The 17,045-nt window shown below is 37.5% G+C and overlaps 1 protein-coding gene across 1 annotated transcript in view; it reads left to right on the top strand.

The window, feature by feature from the left end:
* Positions 1-2,664: 2,664 nt before the first annotated feature.
* Positions 2,665-17,045, top strand: part of LOC115919038 (carboxypeptidase E-like) — a 51,736-nt gene continuing 37,355 nt past the window's right edge. The window contains exon 1 of the mRNA XM_030997647.1: positions 2,665-3,660. Coding sequence (XP_030853507.1) covers positions 3,288-3,660 — 373 coding nt within the window. The 5' untranslated portion in view covers positions 2,665-3,287. The remainder of the gene's footprint in view (positions 3,661-17,045) is intronic.

The raw sequence follows: 17,045 nt of genomic DNA, 5'->3' as shown, positions 1-17,045 counted from the left end.
TAATATCTATTAAACAGAAAGGCGTCATAAAACTGGTATCAACCCACAATACGAGATCTCAATGCGTAATTATATATAACAGCTATGATCCACAACAATTACCGAAATAATTGGAAGCCGGGTGGTCAATTTTGTGCTGCCATTGTGTTTTAGTCATTGTACTTCCAAACTTTGTCCATTTTATTTTTATCCGCAGGATAACTATGGTCTGCCTTATCCAGTCTCGTTGTATGCCAGTGAAAGATAATTACAGTTTTCCATCTTCTGCATTGTCTGCTGTAGCACTACCTGAGGCAGTCGTCTCACAAGTCACAAAGGCTAACTAGAACCTCGGTTAATTACATTGGCCAACAGGTGATTGACGATGAGTAATGGTAAAGAGCCTGATTTGAGGCCACTCGTGGGTAATTAGTTCTGCTGGACACATGATCATCATTAAACTCGTCAACTATTTTACATTACACAGAATACTGTTATATTTAAAGATGAAGTTGAGTTCTGGTCATGCGATTGCATTGTGAAAGAAACGGCGTGGAAACGACCAGAAAAGGTTGATCATCTAGCATATAAGAATTTGTGTGTATTGCAAGGTTCTGGAATCATCAAAATGATAAGAAATTTGGCCAAGTCTTGGTAAAGTTACAAAGGCTGTACGCAGAAATATGTATATGGGACTACACGAACACGTGGCGTAAAAATCCTACCCCCGAGTTTTACGATGTTACATGACATATTTAGAATATAAAGGCATTTGAAGAGCCATGCTTTTCAGGGAACATGTCTTATCTGATGTTCTTCCACACTTGCATGATAAGAATGATAACGCTCACAAATTATTTTTCACCTCTTCCCAGAACTCAACCTTCTCTTTAACTTTCTGAAGAGCTTTTGACTTTAACTTTTTGAATATTTCCCTATAAACATCGAATCACATAGATTCCTATTGTATTAATTTATATGTAATTACTCTGAAAAGTTCGATCAAGGAGTTCATTTATGTCTATTTTATATTTCTTGAATGTTAGATGATCAAGCATTAACCTGGCTTTCTCAACCCACACTCCTATCTCTCTCTCTGTGTCTGTCTGTCTCTGTCTCTCTTTCTCACTCTCTATTTCTTCCCACCTTTCTCTGATTCCCTCTGTATGTCTGTTGTCTCTTTGTCTCTGTCTCTCTGTCTGTCTGTCTGTCTGTCCCTCTCTCTCCCTCTCTCCCTCTGTCTCCCCCTTTCTCTCCATTCCCTCTCGTTTGTTTGATTCACAACACATTTTATCTCATAGCAATCAATGTGATACAATTATCGTACACTTTGCATCTGCACTTTTCGTACAATCACATTTGAGACAATGGGGTATATTTGATATAACAATGGAGATAATAAATAGACACACAGATAAAGGAAATGGAGAGGAAGCATTGAACTTAAAAACACAGCACTTGCAATATAATATTTGGCAAGTGCTGTATTTTTATTATTGCGCTGTACGTGATTTTGCATTTAGTCATTCTAAGTAGAATTCACTCTGTCATCATTCGTCTAAATATAAAAGAAATCATATATAGAGCCAGAGTGAATAATGACTTCTAAATCCTATACCATCTGCTCGCTGTATTATAGAACACTACTGCTCTGCAAACCCTCAGTCCCCGTTTAAAAAAACTTGTTATCAATAACATGTTGCAATATCTGTTATAAGCTACTGAAATAAAGGCATTTGATTGGCTGAGAGCAAACTCGTCACAGATAATATTCATTATCGATAGCGAAGTTTTATGAAACAGGATCTGCATATTTCAAGTGGTCATAAATAGGACAAAATTATGTTTTTCGTCATACAACGTTGTGTTTCTGCCATCTCATATTCATGATCGAGCGTAACAATAATAATGTTCAACAAGATATTATTTTTCCTGATGTTGATGTTATAAAAGCATCTTGTATCATGGAGTGAACATAGAGAAAAGAGCGGCACAGAATCGCTTCCTTTTAAAGTGCTGCCATTGTATTCAAGTTTTTCTAGTAACAAATGCAACTAAACGTTCTTATTTCCCGCCGCATGTGCAAACTTAATAATGGCGGTAAATCTTAAAAGAACTTCCTATTCTTAATTTCCAAGAGGTTTTGTTGAAAGTCTTCACGGGTCTTGTGTAGGTCGACGTCATATTGATGATATCCGTTATTCAGATATGCTTGATGAGTGTGATGAGAAGCTTCCGCGTGAAACGAACTTGCAGGGTGAGGGGGGCTGGGAGGGAGAGAGAGAGAGGTGGGAGACAGAGAGAGAGAGAGAGAGAGGGGGAGAGATCGGGGTGGGGGAGAAAGAACGAATGAAGGGAGAGAGTGAGGAAAGGGTAAATGGGTAGACAGAAAGAGAGACAGAGAGACAGGGAAAGAGAAGACGAGGGGAGTGAGAGAATGGTTAGAAGGAAGGGGGCAAGAGGGGGAAAGAGGGGGAAAGAAGGAGAGAGAGTGATAGTGAGGCAAGACAATGGAATATCGAGAGGGGTGTTGAAGCAAGAGAGAGAAAGAGAGAGAAAGGGAGAGAGAGAGAGAGGGGGGGGGGGGGGGGGGGGGGGGGGGGGAAGGGGAGTGGGGGTTAATGGGAGGGTGGTGCGCGAGCGTGCGAAGGTTGGGTGAGCGAACGCGCCGGTATGATCATGAGCGCGACGCGGCGCTGATGTTGCACGCTACCTATCGAGAGAGTGTTCACTTCACGCTGGGAATCGGTGCCACTTGTTTGCGATCCAACCGGTCGTCTCACCTTGTCTTTCTGGCTTCCAACCAAGCTCTCACTCGGCTCCTTGTCAGGTGTCTCCTTCAACACAGAAGAGATGTAACTCTGACAACTCATGTCGGATTCAGCAGGAGATATTATCTTCATATTATCTTTCGTTTTTTAAATCTTTTTGTGACATTCCACATTTCCACGGAAGATAAGCAATCGAGCGATGTTGCAAGCAGTTCCTAGCACCGGGAGTTTTTGCTATTCATGAATTGCTTGAGGCTTGAGCGGGATCGAGACATCTGGACCCTGGAATACTTCATCAAGTTTTTGGAATACGAATTGCATTTCAACAGGGGTTCAAGGGATTATTAATCATATCAACTGCGAGATAATATGCATATGAATCAAAATCATTTAGTGTTGAATGTTGATGTAGTGACTTCTTAAGTATTGGTAATTATGTGCCACTGATGCCCATATTGCGCCATTTGATACTATTTGAAGTTTATTTTTTATAATCACGGAAGGACGTCATTTTGGAAGAGAAGGGAACAATTAAACATGTGTTGTGACTGTGTGTGCCGCTTGACCAAAGATTGCCACGCCGAAATGGCCGATAACCAGGACAACAGCAACGACTCTAGACGATCCAGTCAAAATTTTCCCGCCAGAGGATATAGCAGACGACACATTTCGCTGCTGTCTGCCTGTCTCCTAGCGATCGCTTATATCCTTGCCTGCCTGCCCTACCCGGCTGAGGCCATTGGGCAGATTCGGTGGGAGTACCACGATTATGCCATGTTACATCAAGAATTGGATGACTTTCGCTTGCGTTGGCCCCAACTGAGCAGAGTGTACACTATCGGAACCAGCGTAAAAGGGCGGGAGATGTATGTGTTGGAAATTAGTGATAATCCCGGAGTCCACGAAGTCGGTAAGTTGTTATTTTCTTAATGACAAATCAGGCAAAAATATAAGGACGAATTAGAAAAAGGTTGAGGGAAACGAAATCATATTTAGGGGCTACTTGGAATTTTATTTTCGGTTTTTGAGACACCATATCCTGAGGTCTATTTGATACAACCCTCATCCCATCGTTCGAAACATCATTAGCAGTCTACATAATGATTATGTTAAAAGTGTACAGTCCAAATGCAAATGAATTGACATATTACTCCCCGAATAATTTGATAACAAAGTCGTTATGACGCATAAATATGCAGCAAAGTGTGATTTTATTGTGTTCAAGATATCTGTTCCTATTAAAACCATTTCCCAAATTACGTAGTTATTAAATCCCACGTAGTTAAGTATTACTTTGAAGCAGTTTGAAAGAACGTTGGCTTTCACGAGGGGAAAATAAACAAAACCTATAATGTGGGTTGCTCTCTCGACAGTGCACGGATCAGTCTCCTTTCTGGTTAAAAAACAGACTTTCTGATTTAATCCTCTCTTGAAAGAGGTGACAGGTAAAGAAACCCACACCTGTCTGACATCTGAGCGGCAAAAATCATATCCAAACCGATTAGCTTCATTACACCGGCTTTCCGCTCTATCTGTAAAAGCACAGTAGCAAGCCCCGGACGAGTAGGGGGTGAACGACGGAGAAAAGGGATCGAAACTAACCACCGCACAAGATCAAGGACGAGACGCTTTATTTATAACTTCCATTATCTCAAGGAACGGGTATCAAAGAAGGTCTGAAAAGCGATACCTATAGATCAGGGAAATGTTACGACCCTGCCTTAATGGAGGGTTGTGTAAGGTTCTAAGATTGCGTGACAATTAAAGGATTCTCTAAATATACAAAGCGCAACCCCACCCACATATTTTAGATGTTTTGTAGCAAGCCTTGAACAGATGTTTGTGTATTTTTTGACGGAGTTGATGGCCTTCAAACTTTTGAGTGAGTTAAATTTTCAGCGGAAAATTTGCTTGTATCTGCTATGTGCTCCGTCATTTCATACATCCATGTAATTTGTAATTCTCTTTAAAAAATTCTTCTGGTTTTGGTTTTCCTTTGCTTACATCACTAAAGGCCTATATATTTTGGGGGTTCGTTTATTCATTTATTTTGTTTAGACTTTTCTTCTTGAATATCTGTTTTGGCTACCCTTTGTTTACATCTTCTTTAATTCCATTCTTTCTTTGTGCTAAGATTTCTTTCTCACTCTCTTTGAAAATCTCCCTCCCTCTGAATTCCTGTTTCCATTTATCTATTCCTCCAATCTAAACCTTTCCTGTTTCTGTTTCTGTTTATCTTTCTTCCGCTCGCTTTAACTTTGTTTCTGCTTCTTGCACTCTTAGATTTCTACCTTCCTTTCTTGGTTCTCTCCATCTGCATATTCTGACACTTTCCCTTGCCCCCCCCCCTCCACCGTCTAGCCGTCTCCGTGCCTTCGTGCTTTATTCTTAACTACCTGCAGACATCGACCCGAATGTTATTCGATGTACAGTTAGATGTTTACCTTTGCAGTTCAAAGGGGAACTTCAATTTAACAGTTGACCGATTTCTCAAATAGTTCTGAAATTGGATTTTTAGGTCTGAATACTACCACACCACATATCCCTTTCTTAATACAAGTTTTCAAAGGTAAATACAAATCTCTTATTTCCTGGGGATTTTGTCGCACGACCTCGGTGTTTTGATTCTTTCTTATCAAATATGATTGCTTATTATTATTAGATGATCAAACTTATTTACCGTTTCCTCTTTTCATTTCGAAGCTTCAGAAAAGAATCGATTAGGATGGCTCTACTTTAATTTGTCAATTTTTTTCTCAATGAAAATAATAACGACATTATTCTTTGTGGTGCTCCCTGTCCTCTCTATCTCTGTTTCTCATTCTCACCCTCTTTCTCTCTCCCATTCTCCTCTCCCCATCTCTTTATCCCTCTTTCTCTCTTTCCCCTCTCTCGATATATTCTTTAAAATTATGGTTATACTTACGCCGTACATGCACGACATGGTTACACTGACAGCTAATCTCCTAAACGCGTCCAGTTTGCCTTATCATCAACACTCATTTCAGAAGAATTTTGAGAGTGAACGTCTTTGTGCGATTTTCTTTTGAAATTATTCAGATGAAGGAAATCGTTGAAATATGATATTTGTGAATAGCAACTATGAACGTTGAGCGATTGTGGCTTTAGTGAACAATACTCTTTTGCTCAAACTTCCACTCAACATTCGTTTATCTCATTTTTCTGCTTTTATTCAAACCAACTTAATATCAGGGTGGACTTCCCTTTAAGGATGCGACGTTGAGGCATTTAAGAAGGATTTTGAGAGTGGCTTCGTACGATTTTCTTTTGAAATATCAGATGAGGGAAATATTTGAAATATGATATTGGTGAATAGCGACTTCTCCTAGATGTAAACCTTGATCAACCTTGGCTATAGTGAACAATACTCTTTTGCTCAAACTTCCACTCATTTTTATCTCATTTTCTGCTTTTATCAAAACCAACTTCAAATATCAGGGTGGACTTCACCTTTAAGGATGCAGCATTGAAGCGCTTCAGAGCGATGTTGAGAGTGGCTTTGTACGATTTGCTTTTGAAGTTATTTATATGAAGGAAATCGTTGAAATATGATATTAGTGAATAGCGACTTCTCCTGCGTAAACCTTGAGCGACCGTGGCTATAGTAACCAATACTCTTTTGCTCAAAATTCCACTCATTCGTTTATCTCATTTCATGTTTTTATAAAAACCAACTTCTAATATCAGGGTGGACTTCACCTTTAAGGATGCAGCATTGAAGCGTTTCAGAGCGATTTTGAGAGCTGCTCTGTGCGATTTTCTTTTGAAATTATTCAGATGAGGAAATCGTTGAAATATGATATTGGTGACTAGCGACTAGCTTCTCCTGTGTAAACCTAAAGCGATCATGGCTAAAGTGAGCAATACTCTCTTGCTCTTTCTACCCTTCCCTGAAAGTAGGTTAAGAACAAAACTCAATCCTTGTAAACTTGAACCCAATTGAGACGGGGCTGATCATCAAGTTACATGGGGTTTATTGGGGTTTAAACCCGATAATGGCGTTCATTTGTCATCATAAGCTTCACACATTTAAACCCAGGTGAGACTTGAACGAGAAATACAAGATTTCCTTCTCGAGGAATTCGATTCCATCCTAGGTATTACAAGTTAAAGGTGATGTCGTGCCATTGTATATTGAACAGAGATGCAGAAGACTGAAAACATCAAAAAGATCTATAGTACTTATGGTATAAATTTGTAAATACACAATTTTATCTCGTCTTGACGATTCCTGAGAGGAACAGGATGAATATTACATTACTTTTGGTTGCATAAATTTCTGTTTTGTGCTAACTATTACTTTTATCATTAAAGACAGACCGCTCAAAGAAAAGGCCCATAAAACCTATAGCCTAAGCCTATAACGTTATAAACCACTATTGAAGCGGCATCATTCGAGGGGCGGGGGCGGGGAGTCCTTCTATTTATGAAATTAATCCGATTACAACATTGCTGTCTTCTAAAGACAGATCGACAACACTGCAGCCATGCTTGTAACATTACATAAAATTATAAGAAAACAAACACAGATGTATGTTAACATGTTTGTCTAATTGATTGATTGATTGATTTTATTTATCGAGTACTAAACATTATATATAGTTAACTTAAAGATATGAACAAAATAATTTTGGAAGGACACCATGCTCAGCTGTGCCTAATTGAAATTTGAAGTTTAATTTACTAAATACAATATAATTCTACAATATATTAGTGATATGATTGATCTTTACCAACATCCAGTAACACAGGGAACATTCCCCTTTCCCTTTCCCTTTCCCGAGGTGAGCAGAAAGACGATATACCCGTTAAATACGAAGCCCAATTTAGAAATCCTTTTACAAGCCTTTGCTTTCCATGGAGCGCTATTATATAGGGCGGAAGGTATTGCTTAACCTCCTACCCTTCGAAAAAGAAATACGACACGGCCAAGATCCTCTCTAAAGTCATCCGATCGAAGTTGAAATGGATGGAGTCCTACCTCTTTTTCATTTCAATCCCCTTCTTCTTTTTCTTCTTCTTCTTCATATTCATTTACTTTGAGCCCCTTATTTATTTCTGAGTGTTAACCTTGGGAAGGATGTAGCCCAATAACGAATTTTCATTAAAAAGATATTGACATATCGTGCAATATCTATAAATGGCATTCGTCTTGGCAAACACGAAAGTAGGCCAGTATACTTAACCTAAAGTCATGAGAGCCGATCCATGGAAATTCTCCCGCCAAATTTCGGCTTCAAACGTGACTAAAATTATGTTGTATTTTAGCTCAATAAGCATTTCCATGACCGATCGTAAATTCTAAACATCATGCGACAATATAAATATAGTTTACCTGCCAATTAGGTTAGAGAAGATCCTTGTTTAAATTAAATATGATATTTTATCCGTCTGATCTTCTTCACTTCACGCGGAGAAACCTTGACTGCCATCAAACAAGTTATCGCCATGGTTGTGATAATGCATGCTGGGATACAACGGGGATTGAAGGTTGTAGAAGGTGGGGTGCCCTGTCGGTTGATGTCTATATCTTAATTTGGAGCTTCAAATAAACAAGTAAACGAGACAAGACAAACAAGACAGTAAACAAAAAAAAGGTAAATGTAAAGCATAAACAAAAAATGAACTGAAAGTAAAAGAAACAAATAATGTATCAGTTAGACTCCCTTTCGCTTCGATTGTAAGTGCAACAGTATTCAAATTCGATACATTTAATTTATTTTTGAACGCAGAAGATATGAATATATTGGGAGAAAAATTTTGAAGAAGAAAAATAAGAAAAGAAATGTGGGTGAATAAAAGGGAATAAAATGAATCATAAGAGAGAAAAAAAAGGAAAAGGGAAAAAAAGAAAATGAAACCTAATCTTTCAAAAACATGGGGAAAGTAAAGATTGTAGATAATTCAAATCGGGAAGAAATAAGACGATGCATAATATTGAAGATTCCGTGTGATTGTTTTTTCGAATGTACATCAAATGACAAAAAGTACATAAGTTTTGCAGTTGGAGTGATGAAACAGTGCCATTGTCCAGAGGAAAATCATTCATAAGAAAAATGGATGTACATCCTGATAATGACAATGTGAAGACATAATAAATGATCATGATAAAGTGACAGGGACACATATTTATGGATCCATGTTGTGCTGAGAAATTACTATGTAATCACCGACAGATGTGCTTGCGAGTTACTTGTCAGTATTCGGCAGAAAAGAAACACATTTTCAAGGATGGTGCTTCATACATCAACATTTCGAGAAAAAAAAAACATACAGTACCTACAGATCGAGAAAAGAAAAAACGTGGGAACAGAGAATCCTGTCTTTGATGTACTATTTACTCGTTCGCCAGAAATACATTGCTTCAATAAATTTAAAGTGAATGCAATTTCGACACCAAAGACGATGTACAAATACTACCCTGTGTGCCTTCGGCTACATTGAGACCCCAAGGTGAACCATTTGATATCACGTGATGTATGAAGAAAAAAATGAAGATCCAAATGCAATTTGACAATTAGTGTCTTTTTTTCTTCAAAAAATCAAAATGCTCCAACTTGTTACCGTGGAGCATTCATCATTACGACCCAAAACAATCGATTTTACCCGTTCCTGATTATTCTGTTTAAGGAAGATGATGAAAAGGTTGCCTGAGTAGGAGTCGATGTTTGAAGAAAGAAATTATTGGAGACGAGGTATAGAGAATGATGATCTAACTTCAAATGCTCATGAGGCAAAGAAAAAAATACTACAAGACAGGATAACAAGAGGGGGAATAAGTACTATGAGACTTGACTGGATAGAGGTTTATAAATTTAAAAAATGTACAGAAAGTGATTGGTATATCCCTGCACCTGTATTAACAATTTAAAAAAAATTGTAGTCCGTAAAGTTTCAGAACGTACTACCAAAGTGCTGCGTAACTATAGACATACATCCTCCGTAAATAACAGTGCATTTAGAAAACACTCGGTTCGATTGTGGGAAGGTTTCCTTGTCCCGGTATGTACCTATTTTAGCAATTTATTTCCAATAAAAAATAAAAGCGTACTTATTTAGCAGATGAAATCCAAGAGGGTTTTTGTAGAGGTTACACATTCCATGTTATCCTAATCATGTTCCCGCTGGAATGTTTTTTTAGTGAATGTTGCGGTAAATTACCGAAATTTTCAGCAAACTAGGCCTAAGATCAAGCGATTGACATGATTGTGAGTGAGCAAGCTGTGATTGGTGCTAGTATCTCCTCAAGATGTTTTCTGCTCTCTTGCTACAAGCACTGAGAGATTGGCTAGTCTGCACACAAAGGCTCTAAAAAGGTCTTGAACACAATTCCATAAAGCCTTGAGCTGCGCCTATATTTGGTCTTTGTCAGGGTTAGTTTTTGTGTAGACTGTGCCGTCTACGTGGTATCACAGTCTGCATAGTCTCAGGAATCAGACACTCTGTTATGCACATCGACTGACAAGGGTTTGGTGCCTGCAAACTATATGAACCCGCCGTGGTCTCTTAATTGCACAAATTGTAACCTCAGAGAGGTACGTGTTGCTATGTCATACTGTGACAAGGTTGAACAACATGCTATTCATTTCAGCTGGATAAAAGCGAAAGAAGGATAGACGATGGAAAAGAAGACTGATAAGAAAGTTTTGAAGAAAAGAAGGACAAATAAGTTCAGTTAAAGTTCATTCAATAATGATAACATTCTGGGTTTATATATATTTTAATACATCGACGATCTAACCCCGGTCATCGGATTTAGGCTTGCCCGCACACAAAGTATGCACATTCTCCACTCCCTGTTTGATATTCTAAAGTCTAAAACTCTAAAACATACACAAAATGCATATGAATGACGGCCTATCAGACTTGTCAGACATAAACAAACAAACAAAAAGGGGAAAAGTAATGGGGTAGAGAAATGGAAGAATATGTTTATTTTCGAAAAACTAAATATATAATAGGATCTAAAATTTCTAAAATTTCCGATATAGCTAGCAATAACGGTCCTTTAATCAATAACGATAATATTCCCATTTATATAAATAATAAACTTATTCAATTAAGTAATTCCGTGAACTTCTTGGGTGTCGTATTAGATAATTGCTTAGGATTTAAGGACCATATCACAAATGTTTTACATAAGATCAGCAGAAATGCTGGCTTGATAAATAAACTAAAATATAGTTTGTTACCCGAAAATTTGATAACTTTATATCATTCCATTATTTTCCCTTATTTGAAATATTGTAATATTGTATGGGCCACTAATGCAACACAAACTGAATTGGACTCACTATTTAAAGTTCAAAAGAAATGTTTAAGAATAGCTACCAATTCTCATTATCTGGCACCATTCGCACCTTTGTTTAAGAAGCTATCGTTATTAAATATATATGATATAAATAAGCAAGAAATCGCAACGTTCATGTACAAATATCAAAACAAGTTGTTACCTGCCCCCTTTTCAGACCTCTTTCAATATAATAGTAAAATTCATAATTATAATACACGGCTTTCCAACAAATTTCATTTATGGTCTGTTAAGTCTAGTTATGAAGCTAAATCAATGAGTTATCTAGGTCCTAATCAGTGGAATATGATTCCCCAAGTAATAACGAAATCACAATTCATATCTTCCTTCAGAAAACAATATAAAATCTTACTACTAAATAATTATTAATCAGCACAGTTGTTGATTTTTTTTTCTTTTCTAATTTTATATCTGAACCCTCTTTCATTGTTATCTTGTTTTCCTTTCCTTTCTTTTCCCCCTTTATATATTGTTTTTCTTCTCTGTATTTTACTTTCTCTTGTCTTATAGATAGTTGAAGTGTTTGTACTTTGCTTATTTTACTTAATTTATTGTTGTGTGCTTATAATATGTTATATTACTTTTTGTATTGTTTTTCATTCTGTAATGGGCGATCCAACTTCACAGGTTTTCGCAACCTTCATGGAAAGCCCCGCATATAACCTTTGTAAACATAGTTAAAATTTACTGTTACTTTGTATATTTTGATTTTTATATTGCGAAATAAAATTGAATTGAATTGAATTGAATTGAATTGAATATGCAGTGAAAAGAGAGAATAGGGGATGACTCTTTCAAGTTCTATCACATTTTGGAAAATAGCGTATCGTTGAACTGCAGGGGGGAAGCAAAAAAATGGTTTATTATGGGAGGGAAGGGGATGAATAATTTCGATAATACTGACGTGGTGACAGTTATCTGTCGTTAATTACCACATCAAATCGTTACCAAGAACTCGTAATATCTGACCCTGTTCAGACTCGACAGCCGACCCTTTTCAACAAGATTACCTAATTATTAACGACACGCGTGTATTAACGAGATACACACGAATCTCTTTCGGCTCGGGGGCCAGATTCCGCCCTCGGTTTAGATCGCGGTTTCGGAGATTTACACTTTACATCGGTTTTTCTTGAAAGCTGGAAGTAGCCAGGATATGATACAGGCCTCTGATTATCCCATTTTTTAGAGCCACCGAAATTTAATTTTTCTTCCATTATATTTTTTCGTCACACGATTCGGGGAGTATTATTGTAACCATGGCAATACCGATTGCAATCACTGCGTGTGCATCGGATAAGAGATTCCGGAGAAACGAAAAATTAATTGTCACTTATTCCTTTCCTTTCTTTAGTTTCATAAAAGCTCTCCACACGCTTGTTTTCTATTTTCACATATATTTGTGGTCAACAGAAAGTGAATAATCCACCAGGACCACAGGTTTTATAACCATATCAAAATTCAACAGAAACTAAAAATATTTTTTTCGCAAATAAATTAACGAATTCATGAAAGAGTTGCTAAGAGTGATTTAAAGGGAGGGATGGTTGCGTTGAAAGGTATAATATACGGAGGGTGAGCCATTAAATCTCAATTTGATTTCAGCATTATTATTAAGTTACCAATAAAGAATCCATAATTCAGAGATAAATTAAATTCATTACATGTATATAAAGGATCGACCTCTGAAAAAAATATATCGTACGTCAGCACAAATGTCATCAACTGTAAACAGCCTTGTATGCCACTTGATAATTGCATTTAAATGACAGTAATAAAAAGAGCGTCAGAGTAAAAATGATTTTCAAAATGTTTCTAGGGTGAACATGCAATTTTTTTTTAAACGAGTAAACAGTTCGAGGAAATGAAAGTGATGAGCCAATTTACCTATCAGTCTAGACTGGCACCATGATAACACAAAGGGCCTCTGAACCTAATCACACTTTCCCATCAAAAAGTTCATGCCATTCACTGATCTTTCTTGTATTCAAATATAGAAAATAGCTTTGTGCCAAATCAATAGTTGGAAGAATATAGTCAGCAAATAGCAAGTCAAGGATAATATCATACAGAAATACGAATCATGATGAAAATAGAATAGGTCGCAAGTAAAACAATGAGTCGGTGACAGTGGGTGAGTGAAAGATACGGGAAGGACTATTAAAGATAAACTCCAGTTCTGGTGAAAAAAAGAAAATTAATTCTCACAGAATCAAACGAAACTTACACTGAATGTTCAAGATTACAAATAAATTACATGTGCCAAACAAGTTTGGAAGAAAATGTATACTGCCTGAGTAATGAGCATAAAAAGACAAGGAAATCAAGGTAGTACTAGCCCCGACACCATGTGTGTTGTCCCGTATATAGCTTTCTGTGTACAGTGCTTGTTACTTTACCAAGACTCGGCCAAATTTATGATGATTTTGATGACTCCAGAACCTTGCAGTGCACACCAATACTTACATGCTGCTGATCAACTGTTTCTGATCCATTCCACACCTTTTCTTTCACAATGCAATCGCATTACCAGAACTCACCTTTATCTTTAAGGTCATAGGCTGAAAGAAGATTTATTGTTGGTTTGTTTGTTCGTTTTGCCTGACTGCTAAGAAGGGATGTGGATGCTTGTAAGTAAACAACCATGCAGGGGACCGACTGTTTTAAGTCCTCTCCGATGAACTTGGTATGAAGATTAATGCATTGCCAAAGGACCCTAGCGCATCGACTTGGTTTCGAACCCGGGACCTACCATTTACGAGACTACTGCTCTACCACTGAGCCATCGCGCCTCCTTAACATATGAAAAGGTAGCAATAACTAAGAGTGTAATTGAAACTTTGAAAGTTAACTCTGCCCTTGCATAGGAGTGAATCAGTAGTGTTATTAAGCAGATATATGAAGATTGATATGAAATATTTTATTCTAACCGCTCTTTAAGATTTTTCATTCCAAGGGTACGCCAAAGATGTTCTATATCAATTCTGAATGAAGCATTCGAGACGAACAATGCCAAATTCCGAACCCATGACAGATATCGGATATCATCCTTAATGAATGAATGAGATTTCTGATATTGGGTAAAATTTGAAAAAACTCTGAAACGGAAGTTTGGTGAATATTCAATTGGGATGTGCGTCATGTCTTTAATACAGGCATGATACAAGACATGATAGGGAGCCTGAAAGATTTGATTGAAAACCAGGAGTGGGGAAAATGTGACTTTAAATATGCACTTATTATACCTGGCAAGCAATGATGTAGCTATAGGAGTGCGTGCCCCCCTCCCCCCTCCCCCCCCCCCAAAAAAAAGGAGAGAAAGAAAGATGAAAAAATGCCTCGTCTCCTTCATTTTCATGCTGTAGTGATAAACATAATGATAATATTTTTTAACATTTTCCCTTTTCACCACTTCCTTAGTCTCTGCAGGTAGTAAGGGTTTAATGAATGATATAAACCGTCTCCCCGTTTATACTTCTGGCTTCAGTCCTGTAAATTGAGACATGATTATCTTGAAATGAGACATTGTTCATTACATTAGGAAATCCTACTCAATAATCGACATTAGGCTATTCATTATATAATATCTACTACTTTAATGATAATACCTTGACCAGTATTTCAACAATATTCAAAATCATTATGACAGACAGGACAAACAACAAAATATAAACAAAGAGAGGGCGGTAGAAAATACGATAGGAATGATGTTGGCAGAAACATGGAAGAACGAAGGGAGAGGAATATTCTTGAAACATCGACACAGGAAATTAAACAAGGGCTTGATTACACAATAAAACAAACTCTTTCATTGTCTGCTGCGCTTGAGGCCCGAGTGGGTTAACCCCTCGAGTATCAAGATGATGATCTCAGGTGTTCACGAGTGGAGGGTGGGTGCAGCTCTGGTAGCGGATGGGTTAATGCCTCCTTGGTATAGCTTGGGGATCGGGGTTCTTCAGGACTAAAAGGAAGGAACTGTTTAAACTTGCTCCAGGTGCACGATGTTGAAATGTTACACAAGAGAGGACAAACATTGACCAACTCTGAAAGACAAAGTTTATGTTCGAATTGAGATGAGATAATAATAATAATGATAATAATGGTGGCTTCTTATATAGCGCACATGTCTGTCACGTTGTGACGCTCCTGGCGCTGCCCCGAGAAGAAGGGATAATAGTGTAAACTCATCGCCAGTGGCTGATGGTAATAAACGATTCCTGTGTCCACTTTGGCATTAAGTTAATTTCAAAAGGCAGGAAACAAAAATCTAGAACCCGCACATGATGGTTTAATAATTAATGCAAATATTAAACAAATAATAATTTACTGAGATATGCTTTGTTTATACAAACCCATAAGAGAATATCTTTTCAATTGAATGGACTCAATTACATCTAGAATTCTATACGATCATAATATGCAGCTTCCCTGTATATGAGAAGGGAAATATCGCCTGAAAATAAACACCTTGGAGCCTGACGGGCCTGTGGAAATGCTGGACTCATCCCAGGTATGCATCGAGAATGTCCAATTAGTGGGCGGGCTGATGAGAGACTGACAGCATGGATATCTCCATCATAGCAAAAACATCACCCAGATAGGTTTACCATGTAAGATGAAGAGGATGGTTAGTTTAAATCGAACCGAGCAAAACTTGGAATATTACTGGTATGATTCTTGCGTTGAATATAAATGTAATTGGAAACATTGTTCATTTAAAATTCGAATCATATATCAATGCAGATACAATTTCTATTGAAAACTATATAAATATCAGTAAAAAGCGAACGAGTGTGGGCTTGTACCCAAATTACAGCCAAAAATCAATTTACAAACAGGAAAACTGAAGAAGAAGAAGGAGAAGAAGAGGAATAGGGAGGAGAAGAAGAAGGAGAAGAAGGAGAAGGAGGAGAAGATGGAGGAGGATGAAAAGGAAGAGAAGAAGAAGAAGAAGAAGACTGAGAAAGACGAGAAGATAAGGAAGAAGACAAAGAGGAAGCAGATGAAGAAATTTTATGAATCACCTGACCCCGTTTTTATTTGATCGTGATGAGAATTATAGTTATAATATATAATGATATGATAAATACACAAATCCCGTCGCACAATAAAACTGTCACTTACTTCCCTCTGCCACTCTCCCCAAAGCAGCCCCTCCATCGCGGAATGCAGCTGAGCTCGCGATCTGACGGTGATTATAAATTTGTCATGAACTTCACTAAATTTCATCCTTCCGCCATGTTATTCCTGTAGGACCGTTGGGACTCGATGGTAAGATGACCGTGACAAAAACACATACTCCAAAGGGTATATATGAAACCTTCGACTGCATGGTAGAACAGGTTGAGTGGATTGACCGAGTAAAGGCCTTTTAAAATATAAATTCTTCGAGAACAAATATACAGGAAGATAGTACTTAATGGGTAGGGAAGAGGGGCTTATAGTTTCTGTCATTCATTAATTTAGTCATTTAATTTAATTTCATTCATTTTTTAAGTGATTTTTTCGCTCACAAACGATACAAAGTCCATAGATAAGACAATGACCAAACTCTCCCGAAATATGATTTTTTTTTTTCCTTCAAAGTTTTGGTATAAATAAAAACCATAATCACACGTTTGAAAGATTGTGATAGGCAGTTGATGTCTGTGAAAAAGGACACAGACGGGAATAATTAATTAGGCCTCTCAAAATAAGCTTCACAGAATGATGTATCAGGGCCCCATTGCGCCTGTTGATCATATCCCACTCCTGCCACCTTTTTAAAATGTCACATTGTATAAAACGCCTAATTTGCTCCCAACTCGAATATAACATATCGTGCTAGGTTGGAATTACATGGGCAGTGTACTGCAACGTTACCTTCTAATACAAGTATCAGCAATTCTTCATTAAGAGGACAATCGTGGCTAATATACCCCTTTAAACATCAATCATGTCGACTCGGTTAGGGGTGAAAAGTG

The sequence above is a fragment of the Strongylocentrotus purpuratus genome, unplaced genomic scaffold (assembly GCF_000002235.5).
Source record: "Strongylocentrotus purpuratus isolate Spur 01 unplaced genomic scaffold, Spur_5.0 spur5_scaffold_4, whole genome shotgun sequence".
NCBI classification, from domain to species: domain Eukaryota; kingdom Metazoa; phylum Echinodermata; class Echinoidea; order Camarodonta; family Strongylocentrotidae; genus Strongylocentrotus; species Strongylocentrotus purpuratus.
Note: the sequence above shows the minus strand (reverse complement) of the source record. Positions and strands in the feature narration are given on the sequence as shown.